Raw genomic sequence first — 17827 nt, 5'->3', positions numbered from 1 at the left:
GTCAAATAAATTACCGACAAGTACAAAAAAAAAGGGTAGCAAAATAGGCAATAAAACGTTCTTTAGAAGTACAAAAAAATTAAAATGTTTCATTTCACAAATATGCAGAGGAATCAAAGTTAAACTTTTAAAGCTTCTAAGCATTGCATCAATATTGACCTAAGCAGACTACATTTTAAAAAGCATTTTAGTTCATGAAGATACATACATATAATAGTTCGTTCAGCAGTTATCAATTTAGCAAGCTGAAATGGTCGATGTCCTACTGTGCGTTGACGCAAAAATATCATCGTTAAAATTATTCGAATTTTAACAGCCTGGCTTTTTCCCCTCGACGTAAAATTTTAAATAAAAACTAATTATTACAGGATGCTTATTTGAGCGTTCTTAGAGATGTATTTTAATGTGACTTGGAAACACTATATATTTAAAACCAATCGACTAGCTTTTACACTGGAGCTGTGTCCATCCGTCTCTACGTCTTGCCGGAGACCCACAAAAAACAGCTCATCCAAATATACAAATTTGACGGGTAATCTATGTCTGAGGAAGAAAAATCAATAGTATCATTAAATAAGAAGCTTTTGTGGACACCTCCGACTATACTGGAGAAGAGAGCGAACATTGACGGTTTTGGTTCACGTATCCACAAGGATATTTCTGAAAGTGCTCTTGAAAACATATCGCTTGTAGATTACTAGACGGCTCATAAAGTGCTTAGCTGACTACCTGGGCGCACAATTTCGAAGGCATTAAAATGGGATTAGCGGCAATTTTCGGCGAAAATTGTACAATTGGGCAGGTAAGGTCATAAAACGACAGATGGAGGAATAAAGAAAGGTTTTACCGCATGGATATTTATGACTGTCTAGAAATTGCATACCAATCAATTGCATATAAACAGTGGCCGGAGGCTAATGGAAATCAGTAGCAAGCCGACAACTTCAAGCAACACAATATATATTCACAATACTAAGCCTGAAATCATGTCGAGCTCCGAGACCGAAACCAGCCAAATTTTGCAACGCCTGAACAGCCTAAGAATTGTAGAAGCTCCGAGAGACGACAGCAAAAGGGAATGCTTCTCATCATTGGTACCAGCTACCCCCAGCTGCGGGGGACAAGGAAAATTTCAAACGGAGCCTAAGAAACGACGCAAGATAAAACTCAATCGAGTCTACACCTATGAGGCGGATGCACACTTTATCAAGGCGCGCAAGTCTTTGAACTTTTAATCAACAAACAACAACACTACAACATAACACAACCTGATGTAATCATTATAATTATAAGCAGCACTGATTTCAAATCGGAAATACGTTCCCAGCACAAATACAATAAAGTATATTTTATTTCATCAATCTATTAAATTAGCATTCATATCCTTGTCCCTCATTCACTTTCAAACAATTACTCTTTGGCGCGCACCACTCGCATCCAGTCGATAGTATCGATTCGGCCATCGATGATGATGCTTTCTTCAAATCGGTTATGACTCGGATTTTTTTTATTTATTGAATATTCGGTATTTTCCGGTATTTTAAAACATGAAAATTTCGTGGAAAAAAGAAAAAGAAGACGAATTCACAGCAAAATCATTTTCTTCAATCTATTAATTTAATTTTCAATTTTATATAGAAATCCAATAAATGCAAGTATTTCGAATAGGCCAATCATGTATAGAATTGATTCATCAATCGTACAAAATTGAGTGGGCATGGCTAAATGTTCTACATAGCTGAGAATATTCCACGGAAGATCAAAAACGAGGAATATGTAAAAGAGAACTTGAATTCGTCAGTATATTTACGGTATATTTTTTAAATGAGATGGTATATTTCGGTATATTTCTGAGAGTGAGACGGTATAAATAAACAACAATAAACAAAGTTTCGATTTGGATGTTCAAAGGGTCCACTAACCCATAAAACTATTAAAAACAAAACGAAAGCACAGAATGACTGACATTACAGTATCCAATGAGGGTCCTACAAATGGAAGTGAGCCGGTGGCGGTCGCAGAAGACCCATTTCAGCAACCATCTCCAGAGTTCCTGCAGCGCAAGATCTACTTTCTCGTGGATCAGCTTAGAACAATGCACGCCGAGCTGCCTGAGTGAGTTGAAGCAGCCTTAAATAAGGGCAAAAACACGTTAGTAATGGTTGCTTTTGTTTACAGAAACCTGCAAACCCGAATTTCCTACGATCTACTAACAGAACTGGCCAATTGTGTGCTCAATGATAGCATTTTCGTCATTGTCAAGGCTCTAATGGAGCTCCAGCATGAGACTGAGCGGCATTTGATCAAAATGCGTATGCAGGTGGAAAACGAATACGAAATTGAGGTGTCCGACTGGCGTGCCAAAATTAAGGATCCCGAGGAACTCCTGCACATTCTGGGCCTAATGAAACTCAAGCATTCCAAAAAGCTAGTGGAGTCCGACAAGAAGATTATTGAAATTCTAGATCAAAAGGCAGGTTTGCGCAATAAACCAGCCAAAATTCCCTATTTTTATTAACTATTTTGACTGCTTTGGCCAACAGGTTAATGACCAGCAATCCACTCTGCAGAAGGCTGGTGTGCCTGGCTTCTATGTCACCGAGAATCCCAAGGAGATCAAAATACAAATGTTCCTGCTCGATTTCATTTTGCGTCTGAGTCGGCTCAATTACGAGCCCAACAAGTAGCAGCTGGAGCAAAATCCGGAGCCCCCAAAAAACAGCGCTTGACTTTAAAGTTCCATACGTTCCTGTCTTAATTAGAATATATAGACCCATTAAATTATTAACCGTGATCAAATGTCCAGCTCATCGTACTAAAAACCTGTCGTGCTGCGCAGTTAATCAGTAAGAAATGGAATTGTGAGAGTCCCAAACAAAGATAGAGAGAGAGAGAGAGAGAGTGGGAGAATTGACCAAAACAAAGATAGAGATAGCGCGCCTCTTTTACTCCCGCCGAGCGTAGTAAGCTGAGAGCCGGCGCTATAAATTGTGGCGACCAGTACACAGATGCATCAGTTCTGTTTGAAATTTCCAAAGAACACATTAAAAACTCTTGTGTGTAAAATGTCTCTGACTATCACGACAACTGTTTCACATCCTGAGCTTAAGGATCTGGTGAGTAAATGTGACACCCCACTTTCCTTAATTTAATTTAAGTTTCTCAGACCCTGGCAAGGTCAGCCGGCCGGTTAGGTCATAAATGGCAGTTGACAAAAGTTGAAAGCATTTACTCTTTGCTGCCAAGCAATTCGTTTTAATTGGTTTTGGCCAACCGAGCTTAGTTGCTTCCCAACAGCCAACCTGCTCGCCACGAAATGTTTGCGCGTTTGTTTCGTAATTTCAAGGCAAGAAAAGTCAAATATAAACCTTTTTTATTATATCAGTGCACCATAATTTAATAAAATAACAATAATTTTATTTTGTTTAATCGAAACTGACTAACGTATGCGAATAATTGTGAAAAACTTGAATTTTCTAGAAAAGTAGTTTCAGCCAACGGCCTTGATTTTGATTTTGTAATGTCTGTGGGGCCAATCAGCTGTTTTGTCGAAAGCACATATGGGATGCACACAAAGAAAAAGAAAACGAAATCGAAAAAGCGAAAGAGTGAATTGCTAATGAGAGAGACACACGAGATATTGTAAAAATTGCCAAGTGTGGATTTTTTATGTTTTTGTTGCAAAATGCGCTGCTTGCCGGGATTCGGTTACGGTCTCACATTTCTGTTCTTGGTGTGACCTACAAAGCAATGAAATTTAATTTGATTAAAATGATTACTCACTCTTCTCTTCTTTTTCATCGACAACCTGCAGAGCACTGTTCGCAATGAACAAAAGGAGCTGAGCATATCGCCCGTACATCATGTTAACATTCCCAAGGCAACAGCCACCTTCGGGATGGGCTGCTTCTGGGGGGCCGAATCCCTGTATGGAGCCACCCGGGGCGTGCTGAGGACCACTGTGGGCTATGCCGGCGGCAAATCCGAATTACCAACGTACCGTAAAATGTAAGCTTAGAGAAACTGAACATTGATCATTCTAACCCGAGCATTTCTTTTCTTCGCACACACCCATCCCGTCTTCTATTTCTATCTACCACTTTCCGACGCCTTACTAACCCACGACTTTCAACAGGGGCGATCACACGGAGGTTCTGGAAATTGACTACGATCCCACAGTGATCAGCTTCAAGGAGCTGTTGGACTTGTTCTGGAACAACCATGAGTATGGCCTGACTACACCCATCAAGCGTCAGTACGCTTCCTTGATTCTCTACCACGATGATGAGCAGAAGCAAATCGCCGAGACCTCCAAGCTGGAGGAGCAGGAGCGTCGGGCTCCCGAGGTGATTACCACTGAGGTGGCACCCAAGGCGAACTTTTATGCGGCCGAAGCGTAAGTTTATTCAATCGGAAACCATCTCCGTCAATACTAATCCTCATTCTGATTTCCCATAGCTATCACCAAAAGTACAGATTGCAGGGCCACAAGGATCTGGCCACCTCTCTCAACCTCAGCCCCACGCTGTTGCAGAGCAGCTATGTGGCCACCAAACTGAATGGCTATCTGGCTGGTGTCGGGGGCATGGAGCAGTTCAAAACGGAGGTGGATACATTCGGACTTACGCCCACTCAGCGTCAATACTGCAACTATCACGTAGAGCAGAACGAGGGCCAGGGTCTCTACTGCTGACATGGACGTCTCTGTATAGATGTTAAGCTAAAATCATACACATAAGGGGGGTATACTTTAAAATCAGCTTTTTTCATTTTTTGCTCGTTCAAAACAAAATGCGTATTACGTAGATCTAGGAGTATTGAAACAAATATTAAATATAAAAATATTTTATAATAAAAAAATTATCTCAAATGGAATTTATTTATTTTTGGCTCTTGCTTCTCATTTATTGCTTGCATTCGACCGATAAAGCAACCTTTTTTTGGCCTACGTGATAATATTATTCAGCTTGATCCTAGGTAAATTGAGAAAAACAACAGCTTACATAGCTTGCTGGCTAATCTGGGATGATAAACATTTGGTAGTCATATAATGATTTCGAAACAGGATGATAACGTTTTTGCTGGGTCATATGGCTAATGTTCCCTCATTGAGTCTATGATCCGATCGAGCAAGAAGTGAATTTCTTGTTAACTCAAGCTATAGAATCTGTAGATTTCAATCATGCAGGGATGCTTAATCATGTAAAAGATTGGCAGGGTATCACGTCCGTAAGTCCTGTCTTTAGGATTGACTTAACTTTTATAATCTACAAACAAAACCTTCAGCTTAGATTCAGGGTTTAACAGTCTTGAACATTTGCAGAAATCGTATGGGGAAAGTTGAAGGACCCTTAACTATAGGCAGTAATGACTAGCAATATATGGCATTGAAAGTAGAACGAAATTCTCCTAGTCATAGTCTAACTATATCTGGGGTCTGATTAGAAAAATATAGTGCTTCAAGTTCTTCATAAAATATAATTAGACGGCTGATGGGAAGTGCAAACCAAACAGAATTTATTATATCCGGGGCCTTCAACCCAAACTCTACAGCTTTGACCGCTCTTTTATTAATTTCTATAATGCTCTGAGAGCAGAGCACATGTTGTCACTCCCATCCAGTCATCCTCTCCCCACATTGAATGAATGGCAAACCAGAAAGCGGCGACAACTATCAGACAACGCTCTCTCCTTCTCCGTCTACGTCTGCGTCTGCTCTCCTCTATCATTCGTTCCTAGCGGCAAGGCGGCAAATCGCCCGCGTGCGATAAAGCCAAAGCGAAAAGAGCATAGTATTTTGTTTACAGCAAATGCAAGATTTAAATTGTATTTCGTTAAATGATTTCTATATAAAAGAATGTTTCGAATCGCATGAGATTCGGTCTAGCCATAACCCATAAGCTAAAGTATCTGATTCTTCAAAAATCATTAAAATCGAAGCACCCACGGGGTGCTGGCAAACTTTTGCGGTTTATGGGGTTCGCAATGAAGCAATCGGTACACTTTTCGGATATAACATAGCTTGGTCCAGGAGCCACCTACTGCCAAAATTTGGATCAAAAATCTATAACCGTTTATCCTCAGCGATTTTTACAAGATTTTCCGTTATACGTTTCAGCCTAGAAGAGGAAGAGCAGCATTCCCCGAAGCACACGAGATTGTCAGACGCGCGACGATAGACATAACAACAAAAGCTATTAATGACGGGGCGCTTTGTTTGTATTAGTCGCACGGTTTGAGTTGATAATAATTTCACTGGTTTCGCTTTACAGGCAAGAAGGGTCAATGAGTCTAGGGAAAATGGCACAAGTCAGTCCGTAAGGGGCTGTCACTGAAAGGTCAGCATTGAGCACTGACGCTCTTTCTACATACATACATATATGTACATACATACGTAATCAATATGATTTGCATTAAATAATTATACTCTGGCATGGGGCAGGGTATTATAGTATTGCCCAGATTTTTGTAATGCAGAGATTAATCTCTTAATGATTTCACTACTATTTATCATCAAATTAAATGTAAATTGTTAGTTTAAAGGATCTTATCGAGACAAAATTTTATGGAGATGTATTTTTAATAACTTTTAGGTGGAAATTAATCATTATGGAATTATTATTCAGCAAGTTTATATACATACATACATTGTCATGGCAGTCATATATCAACCAAATATCATATATTGTATTTAAAAGATGCAGAGTATCAAAAGCTTCGACCACGAAACCAACCGCCTGCCCTTCTTGTTTCAAATTTATATTGAGAAAGTCGATAGCGCACACAGAAGCTGAACATACACAGTTATTTGCAAATCATCCTATTTGCAATTTGATTTTGATTTTTTAAATCAACTAGATTTTGTACATGCACAAATCCAGCCAGTCATGCATGGGCTTTGATAAGGTTTATTGGTAATAAATATTGTTTTTAAGTACTTGATTCTGTTAGAGTTATTCGCAAATTCTTTGACTCAGTCTTCAGGTTTTACCCAAGTTTTTGGGCAACGGGAACCCCCTTTAAATTTACATTATCATTCGCAAACATAGAACGTTTCAAATGTAAATCAGTAAGTTCGGGAAGGGAAGCATTGAAAGCCGATAAGTATGGGACTACTGAAAGCCGTCATTGTCCCCTATCTAGGTTTTGAATTTCGATTGCGCTGTCTTTCAACGCGACGCAAGGATTGGATGATCCCTGCAGCATAGGTTATCTCTGGGATGTTTTACGAGCTTTTAGGAAATCCATTAAGTCATTTACTATAAACAGCCTACCAGTACCTAAGCTTAGCTCTTCCCGATCCCGATTTGGGATAGCCCGTTTCCTGTCAAGAGTTGTGTGAGATACAACCCAGCTTCCAACCCGAAGGCAAAACTTGCCGAGCACGACTTGCAAGTCCGCTTCATAGCAGAGGTCCTTCCAGCAGCTCGACTGAAGAATTCAAGTTCTATTATACATATGCCTCGTTTTTGATATTCCGTCGAATATTACTAGATAATAATATATAATAATAATAATATAAATACTTGCTTTTATCGCATTTTGCCTATTATTAAAATGTTTTAGCGAAAGCGGTCAAACACATAAAACGTAAGAGATATTGCTTAATTTTGATATTCCGTTGAATTATGCTGACTAACTAAATCCCTTAGCTCTTCCCACATCATTTTAGGCCATTCATGAATAAATTTTCTACAATATTAACTACTTTTAAGAACTTCATATTTTGTATTTTATTGTGTCTAAAACAAGGTCTGAACAAAAAAGGTTAACAAAAAAAGTGGCAACGTAAGTGAGTATGGAATGTCATTTCTTGCTTGTAGCTTGTCAACCGGAGTAAGGGCATTTGTATACCCTATTTTGTTAGTTTAATATGTATGTAGATACTGTTTTCCAAGCTGCTTTTAAACGTAGTTAGTAAAGACCTTTTCGCATATTGATATTTTTAGACGTATTCATGAATTTTATTAGTATCTTGTATATATGTATATCCTCATCCCGATACCTATTCTTGGTCTCTGTAAGAAGACAATAAGCTTGTAAATATCGTTGAACCAGCTTTAAAACAGAGGCTGACTAATTTCTGCATATATTGGAGTCTGAAATGACAAACATTCTCTCAGTTCTATGCATAATATCCCTTTATCTCCCAAGAGGCAAACAAATTTTGCTACGAGCTAGTGTAGCAGCGCAGCGCAGAGTATCTACATGATTTCTACACTTTACATCTTCTTTACATCGACATGGCGCCACCTGTCGACGCAGATGTGAATGTGGTCAATTTCATAGATCGACAGTGGTATACTATACCCGTCTCTTTCTAGCGCACTGATGCCACAGCTGGTCCAAAAAATAAATTTCCATGAATATAATAAACAAACAAAAGAGTAATAGAAACAAACAAATTAGTTTTGAACTTAAACTATTTTAGTGGCTCATTGTTCCCTAAATATTTACCTCTTTTAAATACATAGACTAAATCAATGCGAAACATTGTGTGTGTTCAAAACAGGCTCATATCCACAGCCTGCAAGAATCGATGTATTTTTCGTTCCTATGGCACTTCCACTTTGAGTAGCTAGATGTGAGGCATTGGCATAACCATGAATACTCGCAATTGCTCATCTAAATGTTATTTAATTTTAAAGAATCCTGTAACTGAAGCATATATTTATCTGCACGACCTCTTCAAACTCTACACAATTATGCAAATACAATAGTTGGAAAACCTTATGAGTAATATTTAAACTAACACGGAAGCTCTGCGATCAGATGAGAAGATCGTTGGACGACACTTAAATCCGTATGGATAGCCGTCGCTGTGGTTTCAGCTCCTTTTCGGTTCTCTCAATGCGCAAACGAAGGACTTGGTTGGCTTGGAGTTCGCGACGTCTGCTAGACGACAGCTCCGACCCCGTCCCCAGCTCAAAGCATGATTCGATCTTTGGTGAGCGGCGACAAATCACAAAACTGGTCGAGTCCTTGGCAAACAGATTATGCTGACGTCTTGGAACACAACGCCTCGGTGTGTTGACCAACGGCTCATAGTCGGACTCTTCCACATTCTTGGTATCCAACTTTTCCACCTCTATTGTTAGCAGTTCCTTGAACATATCTTCCACGGCTGAGTAGTAAAGCGTAGTGTTTGAGGACATTGCAAACCTGATGCTGACGACCAACTGAAAAATGATTCAAGTCGAAGTGCATGCATCCCACATGCACAGGCCACTAGACTCATTTTTCAACCCTCGCCGAGGACCGACTACCTGACCAAACAAAGGGATCGACTATCGTAAGAGCCAATGGTACTAGCAAGCAATACAGTCTCCATATTGAATTTGTCACAGCGGAAAAATAAACCAAAAACCGAAAAACCCATCATTTCTATGAATCACATTTCCCCTCTTTCATTATCAACCAGGCCAATAGATAAAGAATCCGCTAAAAAAAAGTACAACAAATTCTAAATTGCCATACCTACGGCCATAGAACTCAGTTAGAACAATCGTAGATAAGGAAAAATCCCACTATGAGCATTAGGTTCGATTAGATTAAGTAACACACTTCGCGGATTCTGTTAATTTCGTTCGTTTTCTGGGAATTATTATTAATTTTGTTATCCACGATCAAGCTTAGGAGTCACCCAAAGTCCTGGCAAGGAGACTGTCTAGGAACAGGATCCGGAGCAAACTAACCGGAATGCACCTCTGACCTTGCCAACGGGGGACTTGAGATGCAGCCCTAGATGTCCTTCCAGAGCCGTGCCCGATGTAGTCCAGATTATGTCGAGTAATAACCGTAAATTGTACAAATCAATGTAACAGTGTACAATACTATAGTGTTTGTTATTTGTGATAATTGTTATTTAATAAAATGTGAAAAAAAAAATGTTTTCTATGGTATAAATTCATCGCTCTAGATCAATATTCCTTATTAAAATAGTCGCGTATGCTGCGCTTTACAATGGGCGTCAGTTGGGAGACCTGCTTCTGAACGTCATCGGTGCCCTTATCCTTGTGATAATAAACCGTGAAGTAAACAATTAATCCAACTACGACGACCATGACAATGATTGAGCAGATAATGCTCATCAGCATTTTGCAGGCACAGTTACAGCAGCTAAAATGGATACCACAGATGGATTAGAGAGAGTAAGATATATTTGAATATGAACTACGAGTACACAGGAAAATATCAGAGGTGACATGGAAATGCTGTTCCTGTTCGATCAAACCGCAACAAAAATGAACCACCATGAACTGTCCCGTACTATTCCTTGATATTTTTTGGAAAGTCAAGCAGTCGTGATGCAATGAATGAGTCAGAAATCAGTCACTGTCCGTACTTACCAGCAAACCACTTTGCCGGGGCATTTGAGACATTCGCAGAGAGCGTTGCACATGTTGAATGCAGTCGACGGGTACTATGTGTTAATTATAAGGAAGGTGTCGTAAATAAGGCGAATCTTAACCGCAGCTCTCCCGGTGTTCGATGTGTCGTTGGCCAAAACAAATTAACAACTGAAATGTTTGCTACTCGTATTGCCCACATATCAGGCCGACAGGTATTGGGAAACGCAGCGAAAGCTTTAATCATATCGGTTCAAAGAGGACGGAAAAAACAATATATTGTACTGATAACGAGTCGGTTATTATTAACTCCAACGCAGAGGTGCGAGGTAGATAGGGAAAAGAGCTTATGAACTTAAGCACAGAATATGCTTTCATTAGTTATTTTTGTGGTTGTGTGTTCCAATTGACTCCGACTGGTATCGGATAGCCTTCCATCTGAATGTGGGTACTGTCGTCCTGGTAGACAACATAATATACAATGCCACCAGTAAGAGAGAGAAAACCAAAGTAAAATTTTACTCCCTATCACCTCCACAGACTTCAATCATAAACTTAGGCGCAAACTGAAAAAAACCATAATCATTACTTAAATCAAACCATAGGGCAGACATCTTGAGTATTTTAAGAAGCAAATACATCTATATTTATGATCTATAAAACTTTAGAGTATTTGATTGGGCTGGCACAGATATTTCCAGGTGATTCAGAAAACAGGCAAGGGGACAGTCAAACCATGCAGTGGCAGTGACAAATCGGTCAGAGTCAGAGATAAGAGTATACAGTTGAAGATTGATTATAGACAGGAAATAGACCACACTTTCGGCTAGAAGAGGTTCGGATGAGCAGTTTTCTATTATTAAATTACTAATCAACAGGGAACATTTCGTATCAAGTTCGTTAGGAGCCCTCTTGAAAGGATTATTATTCGTGATGAACATTTTTCGGGGATTTACCTTAGCCAAGTTAATTGTTTAATAGCACTGGAAATCTACAAGTAAATTATAACATAGATTATAGCGCAATAATCAATAAACCTGCGAATCTCTGATAAGGTTTTGGTACGAATCTGAAAATCATATGTATCTACTAAATAATTTCTCTTCAACACACATAATGTTGACCAAACGTCGATAGCCAACATAAAAACCCATTTCAGTCTGTTAGTCCCCATTAATGCAGGTCGCTGAAATCAATTTTTTTATGGCGACACATGAAACCAATTGCTGATCTAAGCGATTTGAACGAGTTCTTTGAAAACCTATGTACATCAGCAAACCACACGCTCCAAGCTCAGTTTTATTCAGTTTGTATCCAAAGATGGTCAAACAGAAGGTTCCCTTCGTTTTGCTGGTTCTTGCTCAGGCGACTGCGAATGCAGCGTGGCTGTTGCCCAAGGCTGGCTTCAACGAATCCAGCTACAGTGTCCGTCATTTGTCGATGCATTACTCGAGAGTATTTCTCAGTGTGACAGTAAAAGGGAACGATTCACCCACACTCATCGAGGCCCAGTGGCCGGTATCGCGCTTTCCAATGCCAACTGTGATATTTCCCCACCGCGACGTACACGCGAATGGGGCTCATTCCGACTGTACGCTGCTGCAGCAAGCGCATTGGTCGCAGGTGGACAGCCTCAGTCGCTTGTGGGTTATGGATGTCGGCTGGCCGGGCAGCAGGTGTTCCCCCAGGCTGTTCGTCTTTGATTTGATACGCAACAATGCGGAGCTCCTGAGAATTGACTGCGGTCAGCACATTGACTCCAACAACACCCAAAGCTTGGTTGTAAAACTGGGACCCAGAATAGAGAGCTGCAAACTTGAACGACACATATATTTCATCCAGGGCCAAAGCCCGCATATTCTGGCCTACGATATACTGGAGCAGACCTGGCGAAGTCGTTCCCTGAAGAGCCACAAGTACGAGAGTATGCAGCAATCATTTCCCATCAAGCCAATCGACTTCACTTTTGGTCTTCAGGGCGAGTTAATTGTTGCCGATCAAGATGGCGGGCTCTATAGCTCCGTAGACGTTCTGCAATGGGAAGAGAATGCTGCATTTTCCTCCAACTCTCTAGCAAAAAAACACATACAACTCACCCGTCAGGGCACCCTTTTGGGCAAGGCTCGCAGCATGATCATGGACAGCTTGGGAACCTTGTACTATGCCATATCCAAGTTTGGAGCGGTTGTGCGGTGTGTCCAGCTGGCTAACATCACGGCCGAGGGCAACGAAATCATCTATCTGACATCGAAAAACATACAACAAATATTTTTTGGCACCAATGGCGCCGTGTGGGTACTAAGTGATCGTGTCTTGAAGACACAAGATATGTGTTTTCCTGGAATGTTGTAAAACGATATGCACATTTAAACTGTTACTTAAAATGACTAAATATATAAACCAAAAACAAACAAATTGTAAGACCTTTCCGCCGCTTAATCGATACTATTTGGCCAAAACTGATTCGAACGTTCCCAAAAGACTCAGAATTGTTTATATTCCGTGCATTTCGTTTACTTGTTTTTATTTGGTGACGTGATTCGTTTTGGTTCGATAATAATGCTATGTACTTTAAATGGGTCAAAAACAATCAAATTAATGGCTAACAGTTTGCTTGTTTAAGTAACCCATTAGGGCCTGCAATCGCTTCTTGATGTTCTTCTGGTCGTCCAAAGTACAACCAAGTAGAGCGCTCTCAAATTTCTTGTCGATCGGTCCGACATCAGCCTCGGACAGAGTGTCCAGATGTCCAGACGGATCCATGGCACTACTGCAGCACGCGTTCAAGTACAGCTGGCAACGTTGGCGGCCGATCACAGGATCTCCCATTTTTATCATAGTGTCGATCAAAGAATTTATTTGACTAAGAGAATCCTCCTGAGAGTTGTCACGCACTGTGCGCACATTTAGCTCAACAGTTCCCAGGCGTGAGCTGACGCGCTGTATGTACAACATGATCTCCTCGCGCTCGGCTACAGGGGAAGAGAGGGATTACATTGTTATCCGTTTCCCGTTTCCGTGAGGTATTATGTGAACAATCTACTTACACTCTCTCATCTTCTGAAGCTTATCATTGCTCTTGATCAGATCCATAGACATTAAAAGGTAGTCTTTCATCTCTTGTAAATTGAGAGCATCCTTGCGAAGCTTCTCTACACGTGCATCAATCTGATCCAATATGTTAACAAATCTGTAAGTTGTTCAGAGTTTAGTAATGGTTTGCAAATATTTAATTCGTATTTACCTCTCGTTGGCATTTATTGATCTGTTGAATGTTTTCATCGGGTTCATTGGTTTTCATATGAAAAGAAACAAGCAAATTAAGACTGTTAGACCGCTCTGCTATGGCTCAGCTCTCCACTTATAGAAATACATAAGGTCTACAAATAATGACCTGAGAGCCGCTTACACACAGGTTTCGAAGCTGTGTGGGCGTCTTTCGGAGGTACTTTAGCTATCACCATTATGTTATAAAAAAATAAACGAATGAAGCTGGTAGCAGTGTGAGGTGGGGAAATAACAAAAGAAATGAAACGTTTGTGCCTGTCGTTTTGTGTTGTGGTCTCTACAAGTTTTGATTGATTTTATGTAGGATGGAATAACAACCTGTCCAGTGCTCTACTGTCGTCGACTAGTCCATATGAGCTGTTGCTGCCATTGTCACTGGCGCTGGAGACTGCTGTGGATGTGGAAGGCACCGCGCCTGAACGAAGGCTGTGCAAATAGTCGAAATTCATTGGTGACTCCGAGTGGTGGCCGCTGGATGAGTTTTGTTGTTGATGAAGATGATTCTCGCTGGGACGCTGCGCTGATTGCGCATCAATTTCCATCTCCTGCGGCTGATCCAGAGTGAAATCAAACTGCCTGCGTTTGCGTTTTCCAAACAAGTGTTAATCGCTGTGGGTCTCCGTGCTGCTTGCTGCCTACTGTGGCTTCGATTTTGGCCGTTTGGTGGCTACTTTTGGAATGTCTTAAGCTTTTTGAGTAGGTGTCGGAGAAGTGTTTGATGCTTTTGCTTATTTTTTATATTTTGTTTATACACACACACACACGCAAGCTGTAAGAAGAGAGAGAGAGACGGAGTGCTCATTTAGTATTTAATTACCTATCGGCTGGTGTGCTGTTAAAATATGCGTCCGGCCAGGCGACACTATAGTCATCATTGGACCCCGGCCCCGGCCCCGGCCCCGACCCCTCGTCATCCCCGCAAGGAAATCGAGGATGGAGCTCAGGGCCCTCAGAAGGCGGCGGCGTTTCTTCACTGCAGTGACGTCGTTTGCGAAAAATACTTCGCAAATTTTGCAGCATATTTTCCATTAAGTTCTCGTATGTTTTCTTTTGTTTCTTACGTGTGCACAAATGAACGACAATTTTTGGGCAATAATCACCTAGTTGCCTTGTTCGCTCCAGGGACTCGATTTCGCTGTTCGTATATTTAAATAGATTGATTACCTGCGGCTTGGTAACAATTTGAAGCAAGCGGTGTTTTAATTTCACGTTTCACAAAAATTATTTTTTCGTTTTAACTCTGAAGTGATTTTCTTACATGTTTGAGCAGGTTTGTTTACTTGTTTTATTTTTTTATTTACCTTCAATTTATTTTCCTAGAGATGAAACATTTGTCTTTGTACAACACTAGAGATGGAGAAGCATTGATCATTAATTCTATCGATGTTTATAGACCACTATCGATAATCTGAATTACTTTTTAGAGCTTATGGTGCTATAACATTAGACTTTGCTAACTTTGCTGCGAAGACAGAGATATCGTGAGTGACAACACGCAAAATTAGTGTTCGTTGCCGTCTTTGGACACGTCTCCCGGCTATCAGTCGAAGAACTGCAACACATTTTGGAACGAAAAGATTTTTTCCATCACGCACACTCAGTCAGACAGAAAAATTGGATGTAAAACGTATAACAATCGATAATTGCTGCTCCCTGCTCAGCTGTAAAGCCAAACTGACGCATTCATATAAGCGTATCTCTCGCTCTCACTGCATGCTTTTCGCAATGGCCATCTCTGTTTTTGCAGTTAGTCGGTTAGCAAAGTCTAGTGTCATATGGCCATTAGAATCCTCGTTAATTTTGTGTTTTAATAAAGCGTATATGACCTGAAATTACTCAGCTTGGCATGTTTTTTAGCTTTTATTTAGCCCTAAACTCTTTGGGACGGATTTCGTACGGCACTAGGCGAATATTAGTTATTTTTATGCATAAATTCACCCATCATATCGAAATAAGCCGAAACCAAATATCCGCCATGTTTTAAGACAATGGAGCGTACTATTTGCTATGCTACATCGTCTCCAACTTTAAATATTAAAGTTGTGTTTTTTGCATATTCGTTGACGATAATAAATAGTCCCAGCTCCCATGGGCACAATCTTATCCAAAATGAACCTCTGAATCGTGGATTTCATAGCTGATCCGTCCTGTACGACGGATCGAAACAGTAGTCTATGTAGATCCCACGAGTAATAGGCATAATAGGTCCGCCAGGCTAGATGCCAGTACCTGGATTGTTTGACTCCAAAATTCATATTAAAGAATATTCATATAAAATACTTATTTTATGGTGCTTGAATTCCACCAGACTTCAAATCCAATCTAGACTGCAAGACAGAAATAGCAATAGACAAAACGATACACTAGTGTTGGAACGTGGGGGAAATCGATAAGAAAATCAGTAAACACACAAGTGGTAGAGTTAGGTTTGCCGTTTTATTTGGGGCGGCAAATTTAAATCACGTACACACAAAGCCGTACGCGACCACTGACAACTTTTTGAGGCAATATCAAAGAAATAATAAAACGGACATTGCTGCAGAGTGGGATGTCCTTTCACACAGTAAATGAAAAACTCGCATCGCTGCATATGGGGATACAGATGTTGTCCGTAGGTGGGGCAGTGGATGAACTCATTCCACACAGCTACACCCGAGTTTATGTTCCCATTGGGAGCAGTTGGATTCGTAGAAGGATCCTCTTCAGGAGCACCCAACGTGCATTGAGCCCTCTCCGGTACATCGCACTTTCCAGTCATCGCATTCCAATGCAGTTCCGAGCTGCACTCCTGCAGTATAGCCTGCCCATAATAGCAGATGTAGTAATTGCTACAGCTGCTGGAGCTGCCTATATAAACGATCCGATCGTTGGACTGCTGTTGCGTTAACGTGGCACAGTAGGTAGCCGCATCCGTAATCATGTTGTTGAAATCGTTGTCACCGGCGTTCGGCGGAATTGCGTTTTCCATGCCGCTCTTTGTGTCGTTTCTGCATCTCACATTCCCCGCTGTATCGCAGAGCTTGCTATCAGAATTGAAGAGCATTGTGGGCGGACAGGAGGCCAAGACAGCATCACCGTTCTCCACGCAAAGATAAAACATTTGGCAGTCTTCAGCATGCGGCACAAATTCACCAACCAAATGATTGGCACACAGGCTTCCGCCATTCTGTCGTATGGTCACCGAATTAGTGGGCTTCCAGAGCTTCCAGTTTTTCTGGGCCGCGGCCATACAGCTTAGCACCAAAAAACCAATTACTGCTAGAAGTGGAGAGACAGTGGTTATTTTATTTAACTTTTACATTACATGATTGTATCTACTTGTATTGAATTTCATCGTATTCATCCTGATTCGTGTGTCAAGCTCCAGTAAAGCGCAGTTTTATTCTAATAACGTATTACACGAAGAACTTGGCATATATGCCATACAGGCGACGTCTAGATACCTCGCCCTCAATATCAGAAAATTAACATTTTCAACTGCGTGTAGACGAAGTCGATAACGGGGCCAAAACAACAAACTATTTCAGATACAATTTTTTTTTGCAAAAAACTTCCGTTTCTTTCCCCTTCAACCAATCGATTGATGGCATTGAGACACATCCCGCACTATTGATTTCAGAAACCCCAAAAAAAAGGAATACCGAGATTACCTCGGAGAGATGAGTGGCGTAGCCACCTGCAATTATGTTCGATGACCTTGTCGAGTAAACGGTTGATATCGGTCAATGGTTCCTTTTCGCCTCCAGTTCGATTCGTCTGATTTTAGCACTTTTTTTGGTCCAAGGTTCATTCTTAGCAAAGATATGATATCAGATCAGATATGAGTTAGCATGATTCACAACGCAGCTCCAGCGAAAGTTATTTTCAAGGCTGAGCGCCCTTAGTGATGCTACGAAATGTGCTTCCCAGCTAAAAATTGACACATGTACTAGAGTCCTGCATGAACCGGCAACCGAATCGATTCGTTTGGATTCGGGACTCGAAGCAGGTCTTGTCATGTGTAGGTCATGGGTGCCGAGCAATTCTCTGAAAGTCAGAGGATATACGAACTAAAATTGCTGATGTAATCCACAGTGCTCGGATTCGGTTTTCAGTGAGGTGACTCGGGGTGATTCGAATCTGACTGAATGCAGGATTCGTAATGATCGAACGCATTAAAGGCTCATGAGTATAGCTGTGATTTAATGAAT

At 40.8% G+C, this 17827-nt stretch overlaps 8 protein-coding genes across 17 annotated transcripts; 4 read left to right on the top strand and 4 right to left on the bottom strand.

Annotated features, from left to right (window-relative positions):
• The first annotated feature begins 899 nt into the window (after window positions 1-899).
• On the top strand, window positions 900-1365 carry Z600. Its single transcript, XM_001353118.4, has one exon. It carries the CDS (start codon window positions 918-920, stop codon window positions 1233-1235), a length of 318 nt encoding a protein of 105 aa, XP_001353154.3. The 5' UTR covers window positions 900-917; the 3' UTR covers window positions 1236-1365.
• A 470-nt stretch (window positions 1366-1835) lies between these two features.
• Window positions 1836-2799, top strand: gdl (gonadal protein gdl). Its single transcript, XM_001353117.4, has 3 exons — window positions 1836-2115; window positions 2179-2473; window positions 2544-2799. Exons 1-3 carry the CDS (start codon window positions 1958-1960, stop codon window positions 2685-2687), a joined length of 597 nt encoding a protein of 198 aa, XP_001353153.2. The 5' UTR covers window positions 1836-1957; the 3' UTR covers window positions 2688-2799.
• A 169-nt stretch (window positions 2800-2968) lies between these two features.
• On the top strand, window positions 2969-4744 carry MsrA (methionine sulphoxide reductase A). Of its 5 annotated transcripts, none has more exons than XM_033383102.1 (4): window positions 2969-3116; window positions 3815-3996; window positions 4136-4396; window positions 4459-4744. In XM_033383102.1, exons 1-4 carry the CDS (start codon window positions 3009-3011, stop codon window positions 4691-4693), a joined length of 786 nt encoding a protein of 261 aa, XP_033238993.1. In that variant the 5' UTR covers window positions 2969-3008; the 3' UTR covers window positions 4694-4744. The 5 variants fall into 5 exon arrangements, with proteins under 5 accessions (XP_033238993.1, XP_015042566.2, XP_033238994.1 ...); XM_015187080.2 differs by having other exon boundaries at window positions 3815-4008; XM_033383103.1 differs by lacking the exon at window positions 2969-3116 and adding an exon at window positions 3302-3346.
• Window positions 4745-8635: 3891 nt separating this feature from the next.
• Window positions 8636-9240, bottom strand: LOC4812825 (uncharacterized). Its single transcript, XM_001353115.4, has one exon. It carries the CDS (start codon window positions 9153-9155, stop codon window positions 8796-8798), a length of 360 nt encoding a protein of 119 aa, XP_001353151.2. The 5' UTR covers window positions 9156-9240; the 3' UTR covers window positions 8636-8795.
• Window positions 9241-9826: 586 nt separating this feature from the next.
• Window positions 9827-10531, bottom strand: mex1 (midgut expression 1). The gene is made up of 2 exons (XM_001353114.4): window positions 10350-10531; window positions 9827-10119 (listed from the first exon to the last, which is right to left on the bottom strand). The coding sequence occupies exons 1-2, from the start codon at window positions 10400-10402 to the stop codon at window positions 9921-9923; spliced, it is 252 nt and encodes an 83-aa protein (XP_001353150.1). The 5' UTR covers window positions 10403-10531; the 3' UTR covers window positions 9827-9920.
• Window positions 10532-10585: 54 nt separating this feature from the next.
• yellow-k (L-dopachrome tautomerase yellow-k) lies at window positions 10586-12929 on the top strand. Its single transcript, XM_001353113.4, has one exon. The coding sequence runs from the start codon at window positions 11613-11615 to the stop codon at window positions 12699-12701; it is 1089 nt and encodes a 362-aa protein (XP_001353149.3). The 5' UTR covers window positions 10586-11612; the 3' UTR covers window positions 12702-12929.
• LOC4813341 (BAG family molecular chaperone regulator 2) lies at window positions 12842-15032 on the bottom strand. 5 transcript variants are annotated; one of them, XM_033384088.1, is made up of 5 exons: window positions 14939-15032; window positions 13956-14406; window positions 13594-13614; window positions 13397-13539; window positions 12945-13321 (listed from the first exon to the last, which is right to left on the bottom strand). In XM_033384088.1, exons 2-5 carry the CDS (start codon window positions 14177-14179, stop codon window positions 12945-12947), a joined length of 765 nt encoding a protein of 254 aa, XP_033239979.1. In that variant the 5' UTR covers window positions 14180-14406; window positions 14939-15032. The 5 variants fall into 5 exon arrangements, with proteins under 5 accessions (XP_033239980.1, XP_033239979.1, XP_001353148.4 ...); XM_001353112.4 differs by having other exon boundaries at window positions 14738-14993; XM_015187079.2 differs by having other exon boundaries at window positions 14802-14993.
• A 981-nt stretch (window positions 15033-16013) lies between these two features.
• Window positions 16014-17818, bottom strand: LOC6900344 (probable chitinase 10). 2 transcript variants are annotated; one of them, XM_033384087.1, is made up of 2 exons: window positions 16956-17818; window positions 16014-16892 (listed from the first exon to the last, which is right to left on the bottom strand). In XM_033384087.1, the coding sequence occupies exons 1-2, from the start codon at window positions 16978-16980 to the stop codon at window positions 16060-16062; spliced, it is 858 nt and encodes a 285-aa protein (XP_033239978.1). In that variant the 5' UTR covers window positions 16981-17818; the 3' UTR covers window positions 16014-16059. The 2 variants fall into 2 exon arrangements, with proteins under 2 accessions (XP_033239978.1, XP_033239977.1); XM_033384086.1 differs by having other exon boundaries at window positions 16030-16895.
• Between the last annotated feature and the right edge of the window lie 9 nt (window positions 17819-17827).

This window comes from Drosophila pseudoobscura, chromosome X (genome assembly GCF_009870125.1).
Source record: "Drosophila pseudoobscura strain MV-25-SWS-2005 chromosome X, UCI_Dpse_MV25, whole genome shotgun sequence".
NCBI lineage: Eukaryota > Metazoa > Arthropoda > Insecta > Diptera > Drosophilidae > Drosophila > Drosophila pseudoobscura.
This window is presented reverse-complemented; position numbering and strand designations above follow the sequence as displayed.

Coding starts and splice junctions, on each gene's coding strand:
- LOC4813341 (XM_033384088.1), bottom strand. CDS start 14,179: ATGGAAATTGATGCGCAATCAGCGCAGCGTCCCAGCGAGAATCATCTT. Junction 13,540..13,593: donor TCAATAAATGCCAACGAGAG/GTAAATACGAAT, acceptor AACAACTTACAG/ATTTGTTAACATATTGGATC. Junction 13,322..13,396: donor GCTTCAGAAGATGAGAGAGT/GTAAGTAGATTG, acceptor CTTCCCCTGTAG/CCGAGCGCGAGGAGATCATG.
- Z600 (XM_001353118.4), top strand. CDS start 918: ATGGAAATCAGTAGCAAGCCGACAACTTCAAGCAACACAATATATATT.
- LOC6900344 (XM_033384086.1), bottom strand. CDS start 16,980: ATGAATACGATGAAATTCAATACAA. Junction 16,896..16,955: donor TACGATGAAATTCAATACAA/GTAGATACAATC, acceptor CTCCACTTCTAG/CAGTAATTGGTTTTTTGGTG.
- LOC4812825 (XM_001353115.4), bottom strand. CDS start 9,155: ATGTCCTCAAACACTACGCTTTACTACTCAGCCGTGGAAGATATGTTC.
- mex1 (XM_001353114.4), bottom strand. CDS start 10,402: ATGTGCAACGCTCTCTGCGAATGTCTCAAATGCCCCGGCAAAGTGGTT. Junction 10,120..10,349: donor CCCGGCAAAGTGGTTTGCTG/GTAAGTACGGAC, acceptor TATCCATTTTAG/CTGCTGTAACTGTGCCTGCA.
- MsrA (XM_015187080.2), top strand. CDS start 3,009: ATGCATCAGTTCTGTTTGAAATTTCCAAAGAACACATTAAAAACTCTT. Junction 4,009..4,135: donor TTACCAACGTACCGTAAAAT/GTAAGCTTAGAG, acceptor GACTTTCAACAG/GGGCGATCACACGGAGGTTC. Junction 4,397..4,458: donor AACTTTTATGCGGCCGAAGC/GTAAGTTTATTC, acceptor GATTTCCCATAG/CTATCACCAAAAGTACAGAT.
- gdl (XM_001353117.4), top strand. CDS start 1,958: ATGACTGACATTACAGTATCCAATGAGGGTCCTACAAATGGAAGTGAG. Junction 2,116..2,178: donor ATGCACGCCGAGCTGCCTGA/GTGAGTTGAAGC, acceptor TTTTGTTTACAG/AAACCTGCAAACCCGAATTT. Junction 2,474..2,543: donor TTGAAATTCTAGATCAAAAG/GCAGGTTTGCGC, acceptor TTTGGCCAACAG/GTTAATGACCAGCAATCCAC.
- yellow-k (XM_001353113.4), top strand. CDS start 11,613: ATGTACATCAGCAAACCACACGCTCCAAGCTCAGTTTTATTCAGTTTG.